Here is a 12597-nt window from a genome sequence, read left to right as displayed (position 1 = left end):
AAGAGGACAATTGGGAGAGGGGACGCGAACGCGCGCCTTCACCAATTTAAACAAGGCCAGAACTCAGTCTAGCATCGCTAGCTCAGCTGGTAAGAGAGGACAATTGGGAGAGGGGGCGCGAATGCTCGCCTGCACCAATTAAAACAAGGGCAGAACTCAGAGAGGCTAGCACCGCTAGCTCAGCTGGTAAGAGAAGACAATTGGGAGAGGGGGCGTGAACGCTCGCCTTCACCAATTAAAGACAAGGCCAGAACTCAGAGAGGCTAGCACCGCTAGCTCAGCTTGTAAGAGAGGACAATTGGGAGAGGGGGCACGAACGCTCGCCTTCACCAGTTAAAACGAGGCCAAAAATCACAGAGGCTAGCACCGCTAGCTCAGCTGGTAAGAGAGGACAATTGGGAGAGGGGGCACGAATGCTCGCCTTCACCAATTAAAAACAAGGCCAGAACTCAGAGAGGCTAGCACCGCTAGCTCGGCCCAACAATCTATGAGGTTGGAGAAAATGACTGGGAGAGGGTGCGAAAAACGCTAGCCTTCACCAATGAAAACAAGGCCAGGAACTTAGCTGGCTATGTAATAAGCAAACTTCGGAGCACAGTCCAACCGACCATGCGGTTGGAGGCCTCCAGTAAACAGGCGCGGAGAGAATGTTACCGCTAACCAATAGCATAGTAGTCATAAACAACGTCGGAGCACAGTCCAGCCGACCACGCGGTTGGAGGCCTCCCAACAAACGGGAGCGGAGCGAACGCTACCGCTAACCAAAGGCAAAATATAAGAAAAAACACTACTCACCGATGTTGAATCACACACATAGTAGTCAGACGCTGTAAGTTGGGAGAGGCAGAAACCGCCGTAGTCCCCAAGGAATCAGCAGAAAATACCTTTGAACAGGGTTAAGCCGTCACAGCTTCTAGGAAGGCGAACACGCTACTCAAGCTGACGGGCAGTCGGGCTTCCGACGACGGTAAAAAGTTCAAAAAAGGTCCAAAGGGCTGAAGCCCTGAATTGAACCGCGCACGAGAAGAAAAAAGGAGCAGAGCTGCGGATGACGTCAGGCTATATAGCCTCTGATTGGTCATCCATGTAACACCTGTGACTCCGTTGATATCATTACTCGAACAGCGCATGCGCGAAGGGAACATTCAGTGCTTTCAGCACCGCCCTCTGGTGGTCAGGAGGGATGAAATAGAACTAAAGTTTTCCAGGCTGATTTTTTTTTTAATCTTTGTGGAGAGGCTGTGTTTTTGTGAGAGTTTGGCAACATATTAAAACAAGAAACTGAGAAATATAAAAGTCAAAATCAGTTTCTCAGGTTTAGGCAGTAATTTTGAAAAGAGAAACAAGTGTTAGGAAACCATGTTGCTTCACTTAGCAGAGCTGATAACCCTGATCACAGCACACCAACCTTTATTCCAATTATTGATTTGACAGTAAATGCATTAGTGAAAACCAAAACCATTTGTAAAGGTATCTTCATGTTAAGAAGATGGTTTTATGATTTGGGACTTTTCTAGTGAAAACTTGTCTTATTTGGGTCAAGTGATCATACGGCTATCAACAATGACAAATTCCAAAGTAAAACATCAGTTCAGCTGAACAGAACTGTCTCTCTAATTTGTCCATGTTTCTTTCTTTCTAGCCATATTTGAAAGACTCAGGAATATCCTCCATGAATCCACCATTGATAAAAGGGTCCAGTACATGATTGAAGTGATGTTTGCCATCAGGAAAGATGGTTTCAAAGATCACCCAGTCATCCCAGAAGGCCTGGACCTCGTGGATGAGGATGACCAGTTCACTCACATGCTCCCACTGGATGACGAGTACAACCCTGAGGACATTCTCAGTAAGATGCGGCTGAGTAACTTTACATTTGATTACATAAATTAGTATCCGTTAATGTACACTACAAGGCAGCCAAAATATGTTTGTGTTTATACAGACGTGTTTAAGATGGACCCAGACTTCCTGGAGAACGAGGAGAAATATAAAACAATTAAAAGAGGTAAGAAAACTTCACATTCTGTGCCATCAGTGAAGTATCACCTCACTAACCAATCGGCTGTTGCCTCCATCAGATATTCTAGATGAGGGTAGCAGCGATTCAGGGGAGGAGGGGGACAGCAGCGACAAAGATGAAGATGAAGAAGATGCAAATGAGGAGGAAGATGAAGGTAAGATAAAGGAGTCAGAGTTTTTGTACAGTTGTATAAAATGCATTTATATAATGTAGTGCAGTGTTGGGGTTGTTTATCATTTCTGTGTGTTAAAAACCTTTGGGCAGTAGTGTTCAGTGTTGGAGGATGCTCTTTGCTAAGCTGAGCTGAGCCAACTGACCAAAGTCTGTAAGCATCGTCTTGAGTGAATTCAGTCAGTACCAGCTGATGTTCAAAACATAAAACCCTACAAAGTAGTTCCTCCCCTGTCCATTTTTCTGTATTTACAAAATTTGAGAGACAAAGATAAAACATTAACGGCTTAAAATTTAGATGAGCAGTAAGCTTTTGTTGTTAAACCGCTGCTCAGTCTGTTGGTCCATCTTAATAATAATAATAATAATCATTTTATTTAAAAAGCGCCTTTCATGATACCCAAGGACACTTTACAGTAAAAACAAAGATCAACAGGAATAAATTACATAAAGAATATAAAATACATAAAGAATATAAAATGCATACAGAATATAAAATGCATAAAGAATATAAAATACATACAGCAAAGTTAAGGATAAGCAAGTCTAAAGAGATGTGTTTTCAGAGCAGTCTTGAATATAGAAAGAGAGGTGTTGTTTCTTAAGTCAGGGGGTAGAGAGTTCCAGAGATGAGGGGCAGAGCAGGTGAAGGCCCTGCTCCCCATGGTGGAGAGGCAGGCAGAGGGTACATGGAGGTGTAGTGAAGAGGAGGATCTGAGAGAGCGAGAGGGGATGGAGATGTGTAGGAGGTCAGATAGGTACGGAGGGGCAAGGTTGTGGATAGCTTTGAAAGTGAGAAGAAGAATTTTGAAGACGATGCGTGATTTAACCGGGAGCCAGTGGAGCTGCTGCAGGACAGGAGTGATGTGGTTATAGGAGGAGGTTTGAGTTATGACATGGGCAGCTGAGTTCTGGACCAATTGCAGTTTCCGGAGAGATTTGTTGGGGAGGCCATAAAGAAGGGAGTTGCAGTAGTCAATCCGAGAAGTCACAAGACTGTGAACAAGGATGGCTGTGGAGCGGGGTGTGAGAGAAGGGCGGAGACGGTTAATATTTCGGAGATGGAAATAGGCAGACCGAGTGACATTGTTGATGTGTGAAGTGAAGGAGAGAGTGGTGTCGAGGATGGCACCAAGACTCTTGACCTGAGGCGATGGGGATAGCAGGGAGTTGTTAAGGGGGATGAGAAGATTTTCTGATTTTGAAAGAGTGTTTTTGGTACCGACAAGAATGATTTCTGTTTTGTTACTGTTTAGTTGTAGGAAATTGTTAGAAAACCAGTGATTTAGCTCATTGAGACAGTCGGTGAGGATGGAGGGTGGGTGGGTGGAGTTTGGTTTTGTTGACAAGTAGAGCTGTGTGTCATCAGCATAACAGTGAAAATGGACACCAAATTTACGGAAGATGTGACCTAGAGGAAGGAGGTAAATGATGAAGAGGAGGGTTCCGAGGACAGAGCTTTGGGGGACACCCGTGGAGACGGAGGAAGACTGGGAACAAAAGGATTTGAGCTGAATGAATTGAGTGCGGTCAGAGAGATAAGATTTGAACCAGTCTAACGAAGTACCTGAGATGCCAATGGAGGTTAGTCTGTTGAGGAGGACAGAATGACAGATTATGTCGAAGGCAGAACTTAGATCCAGTAAAATGAGGATAGACAGAAGAGCAGAGTCAGCAGCAAGAAGAAGGTCATTAGTTATTTTTATTAGAGCCGTTTCGGTGCTATGGTGGGGGCGAAAATCAGATTGAAACTCTTCATAAATGTTATTGTTGGATAGGTGAGAGTGAAGTTGACTAGCAACGGCTTTTTCAAGAACTTTGGAAATAAAGGGCAGATTAGAGATTGGACAAAGATTACTGAAGTTGGTAAAGTCAAGACCTGGTTTCTTGATGATGGGGGTGATGGCTGCAGATTTGAAAGCTGTGGGAACAATGCCAGAGGTTAGGGAGGAGTGAATGATGTTAGTGATGATGGGGAGCAGAGACGGGAGACAGGATTTAACAAGAACTGTGAGAAATGGATCGAGCTGACAGGATGAGGACTTAGACTTGCTGATAATGTCAGCAATGTCATCAGCAGAGGGGAGGGAGAAGACAGAGAAGCGGAGGGAAAGAGGGGGGACTTCAACATAGATGCTGGGGGGGCGGTATTAGGTCCAAGGTGTTTATGAATTGAAAGAATCTTTTCATTGAAATAGGACATCAGAGAGTTGCAAAATTCTGTGAAAACCATGTGAGAGGGTAATGAGTTAGGAGATGAGACTGAGCGGTTAAGGAGAGAGAACAAAGTCTTTGAATTGCCAACATTGGAACTGATGATGTCAGAGAAGTAGCTGGATTTGGCTTGAGAAATACTGTCCTTATACTGGATGACGTGGTTCGCATAGAGTTCCTTGTGAATTGAGAGACCGGATTTCTTATAGAGTTGCTCCAACCTCCTACCTTTGGATTTCAGAGAACAGAGTTCTGGAGTGAACCAGAGTGCAGAGTTGGAGAAGGAGACAGACTGGGTTTTCAGAGGAGCGACAGAGTTAAGGGTGTTGGTGAGGCTGTTATTGTAGAATGTGACAAGGTCATCTGGGTTAAAAGAATTGAAGGTGAAGATGGTATTATTAATATGAGACAAAAGAATGTCATGGTTGATATTCTTAATATTACAGAAGGAAAGAGTGTGTGGAGGTTTCTCTGAAGAAAATTTAAGATTGACACTGAATGAAATCATGAGGTGATCAGTAAATGGAAGTTCATCAGAAGAACAGTTAAGAGGAGAGAGTCCAGAGCAGCATAATAAATCCAAAGTGTGGCCCTTTATGTGGGTTGGAAAGTTAATGAACTGCTGGAAGCCACAGCTGTCGAGGCAGGATGTGAAGTCTCTGGTGAGGGGGTTGTTGTCTTCATCCATATGAATGTTGAAGTCTCCAAGCAGATTAATGTTGGGTGAAAGAGCTGAGAGGTGGGCGATTAGAGCAGCAAAGTCATTTATAAAAGAGTTATTGATTTTGGGCGGACGGTAGAAAGTGGCAACAATGGTGGGGGTAGGGCCGGAGAGTAGACACAGTGTGCTCAAAGGAGGGAGAGGGAGGTGTGTGAACCAGCGTGACCTTCCAGTTCTCGTGGTGAATTATCGCGAGACCTCCTCCGCGGCCGGACTCGCGGGATTTGGCGATGTAAACAAACCCCAGTGGGGTAGATTCATTCAGGTGGAAAAAGTCATTTTGTTGTTGCCACGTTTGTTAAGACAAATAAAATCCAGTTTACAGTCGGATATTAGGTCTTGAATAAGCTGACCTTTGCCAGTGAGTGAGCAAACGTTCAGAAGGCCAAACTTTACGGAGGAGGAGTTGGTAGCGACCAGAGCATTAGCTGACCGAGCTAGGCTAGCTAACATGCTATTACTGTTAGCGGCCCGAGTATTGCGGCTTGTAGAATGGTGAGAGTCAGACCAGATGGAGTTTATGGGGTTAGACTTGTCAGCGTGGAGTCTACGGCGGGAGCCACGGTGAATGTATCTCCGGCGAGGATGGAAGGCAATGTCCTGAAGAGGGCGCACAGGTGGCACGGCTGGTAGGAAACGAAGGCGAAGGAGCTCGACCGCTGAGTAATGGAGAAGACCAGACGCCGGGTGGTGGTGGAGCAGCTGGAGAGTCCAAAGCAGAGCAGGCAGCAGGTAAATCCTAATGAACCGCATGGCTGATATTGAGACAGATAAGAGACTTGGTGTAGGGGAAAAGGCAGGAAGGATTGAATAAAACAGAAAAAAGCAAAAAAAAAAAAAAAAAAAAAAGCACGACGAGCAGCGGCAGCCAGGATGCGCCAGCGTTCGCTCACCGGACTTATTCTTATGCGGTTATTCCATTTTTTGTTATACACCTTCAAATGGTTGATGTTTTATGGTACAGTCTCCATACAGCCGTAAACTGTCTGTTGTCCAGCCCATAACTTCTAATCACCTCAAGATAATTTAATGAAACTTCATACATGTTTAGTGGCTGCAGATTCGTGGTCAGTAGGGCAGCAACTAATGTTTTTTCCCCCCAATAATCGATTAATTGGACAATTAATTTTTTTGTTAATCGATGAATCGGCAAAAAACAAACAAAAATGTTTTAATTTCCACCTCTTTATTCCAAAATTTGACTGACATAGCAAATCGCACAAAAAACAGGTTGCTACTTGACTATTCTGTTAGTAAAATATTGAATAGTAAAAAATAAAAAGTTAGTCAAATAGCTTCAATAAAAAATATATGTACACAAAAATATATACAAATGTATGCTTTATACCTGCACAATATGTAGCTACTTTGTAAAATGTGTCCTTGAGGGAAGAGTGTAACCTGGATTAAAAGTGTGGATTATTGTAACCTGGATTAAAAGTGTGGATCATTGTAGTGAAGTCTTCATCTTCAACCATCGACAGAGGCCTCATGTCAGTGACGATCATGTAAGGATCTCAATAGTTCAAACCAGTTCATCGCTGTCAGTCAGTTTGAGCGGCTGCTGGCGCAACATAACACAAAAATGGACTTTTATTACTTTACCTGATGTCTTTCAGTAATTACTGAGCAGTAACAAACAAAATTATTGATTATTTCACAGACTATGCATTTTATCAAAGCATTTTTAGAAGCGGCTGATACATTTATCATTACATTTTAGAAGGAAACGAGATTGCAAACACATATTTGTTAGAAAAAAAAATGTATATGCAATACAATGATCAATATAGCCATGACAGTGTTTTATAACGTTACACACGTTAAAAAAAGATCAGAGTAACACCTATTATAAAGCCATTTCTGATGTTCTCTGCAGGATAATGCTCCACCTTGTCCTCCATGCCTGCAGTTCAGATCTGTTCCAGCTTACCTTAGATCATCTGGATGAATTCTTGATTTCTATAGAAGATATTAATTCAACCTTTATTTAAACAGGTTCGTCCTATTGAGCCACAAGGACTCATTTACAAGAGAGACTGAATATAATTGTTCTATTTGTCGTTTTTTTACGGCAACCAAGTACGATAACTGAGTTGATTGTGCTTGAGCAGCCTGACAACTATTGTAAAATTGTAATTCATTGATTAAAATGTTAATTTAAATGAAACTGTTTCTAGTTAAAATCATAACAGATGACAAAATAAGTGTTAATTGTGCAAAAATAAATTTCCAAACAATTTATTATAAAATATGTAAAATGTAAAACAAGCTTTAATAAAGTACTTTTACTGCCATTTATACTGTTTATTAATTACATCATCTTAAGTCAACAGGAGCACCATCATCATCATCACAACAACACAAAGTGAGAGCTGTACATTTAATCTGCACAAACATTTTCAATCTGGGCTCAAAAGTTTAACTGTCAAAGAAATGTGCAAGAAAATAAACTAATGTCACTCTACAGGCACATTTAGAGAGAGGGCAGTTTACAGAGACACAGTGAGGACGTGTGAGACTGAAGAAGGTTCAACCATTTGTTCATGGACCAGAACCAGATGAGAAGAACAGCAGAACTTCCACTGCATGTTGATCCATTGACCAGTGATCTGACCAGTGATCACACATATTGTTCTAAATTAAACTTTGGTACGAACAGTGTTAAATAAGACATGTCATATTTTTTATTGAACAATAATCTTCATTCTAACAGTGACATTGTAATTTCAGAGACTGAGGAAGGAAGAAACAGAAATGAGGCGAGTGAGATGAGGGAAAGATGAAAATGTGTCCTCAGAGGACAGGGACATGTCAGGATCTGATGATCCAGGATCAACAGGACCAGGAGGATGGATCAACTGGCAGTCAGGGAACAGAGATGAACAACCTAAGGGAACAATTAGAACACAAAAAATACATAAGCAGGACAGAAGAAACTCAGACAAGAAAATTAACGCAGTCCTGCGAAGAAAAATGTTAATGGAAAATAAATTCTGACATATTTTTACAAAAGATCAGATGAAGACAACTGGCATGAAGAATAACTTCCAGCTCCATCTCAATGTACCTGTGATAGTCAAGTCAACTTTATTTAAAGAGCACATTTAAAACAGAACCTGTTATCAAAGTGCTTAACAACAATAATCAATGAGTAAAATTAAAAAGAGAATATGTTCTTGTAATAATTCTTATTTCTTGTTCTGTCTTGAAAGAGTCTCTTCTCAACTTGACCCATGACCCATACGCTAAACTAATAATATAAAACAACTGTAAATTAACAGTCCTGCAGTAAATACCAACTTTGTGAAGGTTATGGTGTTAAAGTAATTTTATTCAAACATCTTGATTAAGCTGTTATTGATTTGGGAAGACAGAAAACTAGATCTTGTACCTTTGTGATACTTTGAATGCAACATTCAGTTCAAGAAGTCATTCTGTGGTTTACCTGCAAAACATGAAAAAAAAATTGACTCATCTCCACAATCATGTTTTTCTTTAATGGTAATGTCACAATTTATGTTGCAGTCTTTGACAAATGATCTATAACTTTAACTAAATTACATCAATCTTGTTGTCATGTTGTCATCATTCTTTGTTGAAATCAGGTCTCTCTTGTAAATGAGTCCTCGAGGCTCAATAGGATTTACCTGTAGAAATAAAGGTTGAACGAATCTCTCAGAACAAAAAGGCCAAATATTTTCTAGTTGAGTGCAGTAACTGGAATTACCATAAATTTAAAAAAGACCACCTTTCAAAATTTAAGCAGTAATAGATATTTTAAAACGTTGAATAGAGCAGCTGCAGTTAAAACACAACTAGCAATTTAACATGTTTCATTAACTAAAACTGGCAACATGAAGTATTAATGTTGATAAATTGTGGTACAGAACAGTCGGATAACGCTTCACAATGGCAAAAAAGTGTTGCATTTGCATCAACTTACCGGAGAATACACGGAGAATGATCTACGTTCAATGCTGAACATCTGCTGGAACTATTTGCCGCTGCATGACCCACGTGACTTCTGCATTCCATTCTTTCTATGGGAGTCTATGGGAGTGTCGCAACTCTCTCTTTATAGGGCTCTGGTATCTGCTGCTGAGCTCCTTCATCCACACCGCGGTGAAGTTAGTTTACGACTAACATGTTTAAGTTTCATCAGCGTGGTTCTCCCATGTCATGTCGTCACTTTTTCAAAACTGTGTGTTGCACAGTTTTTATCTTTGTGAAGCATCAAGAGCTCCCACACTTTGGAGAACTTGGATTGAACAGTTTTCTCTGTGTCGGTCATTTTGTAAAATTTACTTAAATTCCTTCAAAAACACCGCCTCTGCTCTGCTTCCACCTCCCCCCTCGCTCTGTTCAACTCGCACTGCAAAGTTTTATTTAATTTTATTCAGTCAGTCAGCATTGACAGTGCTCTTTATGTGAACAAAACAGCTCCGCAGCGCCGTGAAAGACGCTTAATCGCGTGACACAACGAATCGATAATGAAATTCATTGCCAACATTTTTAATAATTGATTTTTATTGATTTTTATTGATTATATTGATTCGTTGTTGCAGCCCTAGATATCAGTGCTGCGTTGTTGTAATCTTGAAGTTGCGGGTTCAAGCCCAGGTTAGATCAGGGGAAGGGCAGCCAGCATAAAGCAGTTGCCAAAGGTTTCATGTGAGTTTGCTCACTGTGGCAACCCCTGAAGAAGGGAGCAGCCAAAAGAAACTTAATTTTTCATACACGGTCACATGATCACAAGACAGCATGTCGTGTACACTTTTCATCAATTAGCGTCAAGGTCGCAAATCAAGGTCAAAGTTAAACTGGGTTTTTGCTTGTCTGGGCCATAGCTATTTAAAGTGTTATATTTAGTTGACATACGTAAAATGTGCCGTTTGTGGTACTCTTGTTTTTGTAAATTCATAATTTATGTGAATAAAATCAGAGAATTCTTCTACAACGTAGAAAAATTGACAATTCTACTTCAAAAAGAGCAATAAACTCTTATTAATAATTAATTAAAATTTTTTGACAGTCCAGATTTTGAGAACAAGTTCAATTGCCTCTTTGATAACTGCATTTACTATTTAATAGCAAAAATATGATGTGCCTCCCTCTCAGGTGAAAAGGTAACCATCTTTGACAAAACAGAAGTCAACCTGGTTGCTTTCAGAAGAACCATTTACCTCGCTATTCAGTCCAGGTACACTTTAAATCTCCTTCTCTGTCTGTCTGTCTGTCTGTCTGTCTGTCTCTCTAATTTTACGTTTAATGTTTTTTTTTTTTACAGCTTGGACTTTGAGGAGTGTGCTCACAAACTGATTAAGATGGATTTTCCTGAAAGCCAGACTGTAAGTCCACAAACACACATTAAATTTCTTAATTCTTTTATTTGTTACCAGACTTCTCTTGTGTCTTGGCAGCATGTTTTTTTTTTTTTTTTCTAAAATGCAGTAACACAGTCCTTAGTAAAACAACTCATCACAATCATAATTTCATTTTGTATTCTTTTGTGGAAAAACAACATTGTAAATTTATCTTATCGTAAATTACTGCATTCCTCAGTAATGTTTTTTTTTTTTTTTAGCCCTGTCCGTGTACAAACCAGATTCCAAAAAAGTTGGGACACTAAACAAATTGTGAATAAAAACTGAATGCAATGATGTGGAGGTGCCAACATCTAATATTTTATTCAGAATAGAACACAAATCACAGATCAAACGTTTAAACTGAGAGGATGCATCATTTTAAGGGAAAAATCTGTTGTTTCCAAATTTCATGCCGTCAACAAATCCCAAATAAGTTAGGACAAGTCCATTTTTACCACTGTGTGGCATCCCCCATTCTTCTTACAACACTCAACAGACGTCTGGGGACAGAGGAGACCTGTTTCTCAAGTTTAGAAATAGGAATGCTCTCCCATTCATGTCTAATACAGGCCTCTAACTGTTCAATCATCTTGGGCCTTCTTTGTCGTACCTTCCTCTTTATGATGCACCAAATGTTCTCTATAGGTGAAAGATCTGGACTGCAGGCTGGCCATTTCAGTATCCGGATCCTTCTCCTACGTAGCCATGATGTTGTGATTGCTGCAGAATGTGGTCTGGCATTATCGTGTTGAAAAATGCAGGGTCTTCCCTGAAAGAGATGACATCTAGATGGGAGCATATGTTCTAGAACCTGAACATAGTTCTCTGCATTAATGGTGCCTTTCCAGACATGCAAGCTGCCCATGCCACAAGCACTCATGCAACCCCATGCCATCAGTGATGCAGGCTTCTGAACGGAGCGTTGATAACAACTTGGGCTATCCTTATCCTCTCTGGTCCGGATGACATGGCATCCCAGTGTTCCATAAAGAACTTCAAATCGTGACTCATCTGACCACATAACAGTCTTCCATTTTGCCACACTCCATTTTAAATTACCCCTGGCCCAGTGCAAACGTCTGAGCTTGTGGAGCTTGCTTAGAAATGGCTTGATCTTTGCACTGTAGAGTTTCAGCTGGCAACGGCAGATGGCACGGTGGATTGTGTTCACTGACAATGCCTTCTGGAAGTATTCCTGAGCCCATTCTGTTATTTCCTTGACAGTGGCATTCCTGTTTGAGGTGCAGTGACGTTTAAGGGCCCGGAGATCACGAGCATCCAGTAGAGTTTTACGGCCTTAACCCTTACGCACAGCGATTGTTCCATATTCTCTGAATCTTTTGATGATGTTATGCACGGTTGATGAAGATAACTTAAAAGTCGTTGCTATTTTATGCTGGGTAACACCATTCTGGTATTGCTGCACTATCTCTCTGCGCAACAATGGTGGAATTGGTGATCCTCTTACCATCTTGGCTTCTGAGAGACACTGACACTCTGAGAAGCTCTTTTTATACCCAATCTGTTGTCAATTGACCTAATTAGTGTTAATTGTTCTTCCAGCTGTTTGTTATAAGCTCAATTTCCTTTTGCCAGCCACTTATTGCTACTTGTCCCAACTTTTTTGGGATTTGTTGACACTGAAATTTTGAATCAACATATTTTTCCTTTAAAATGTTACATTTACTCAGATTAAACTTTTGATCTGTCTTCTATGTTATATTACAAATAAAATATTTACATTTGCCATCTCCACATCATTAACACATAAATATATATACGTATATATATATATATATATATATATATATATATATATGTATGTGTATATGTATATATGTAGATATGTATATATGTATATGTAGATATGTATATATGTATATGTAGATATGTATATGTATATATGTAGATATGTATATGTGTAGATATGTATATGTGTATATGTGTATATATATGTGTAGATATGTATATGTGTATATGTGTATATATATATATGTAGATATGTATATGTATATATGTGTGTATATATATATGTATATATGTGTGTATATATATATGTATATATGTGTGTGTATATATATATGTATATGTATATATGT

The 12597-nt window shown here is 40.1% G+C and overlaps 1 protein-coding gene across 1 annotated transcript in view; it reads left to right on the top strand.

Annotated features, from left to right (window-relative positions):
* The window catches only part of cwc22 (CWC22 spliceosome associated protein homolog), a gene marked incomplete in the record, with an annotated part of 81989 nt that overhangs the window by 53472 nt on the left and 15920 nt on the right, over window positions 1–12597 (top strand). Inside the window, 5 exon segments of the mRNA XM_037687068.1 lie at window positions 1643–1849; window positions 1946–2008; window positions 2082–2177; window positions 10251–10332; window positions 10420–10480. Of these exon segments, the coding sequence (XP_037542996.1) occupies window positions 1643–1849; window positions 1946–2008; window positions 2082–2177; window positions 10251–10332; window positions 10420–10480 (509 nt within the window).

The sequence above is a fragment of the Nematolebias whitei genome, chromosome 13 (assembly GCF_014905685.2).
Source record: "Nematolebias whitei isolate Nwh7 chromosome 13, NemWhi1, whole genome shotgun sequence".
In the NCBI taxonomy this organism is placed as follows: Eukaryota; Metazoa; Chordata; class Actinopteri; order Cyprinodontiformes; family Rivulidae; genus Nematolebias; species Nematolebias whitei.
Note: the sequence above shows the minus strand (reverse complement) of the source record. Positions and strands in the feature narration are given on the sequence as shown.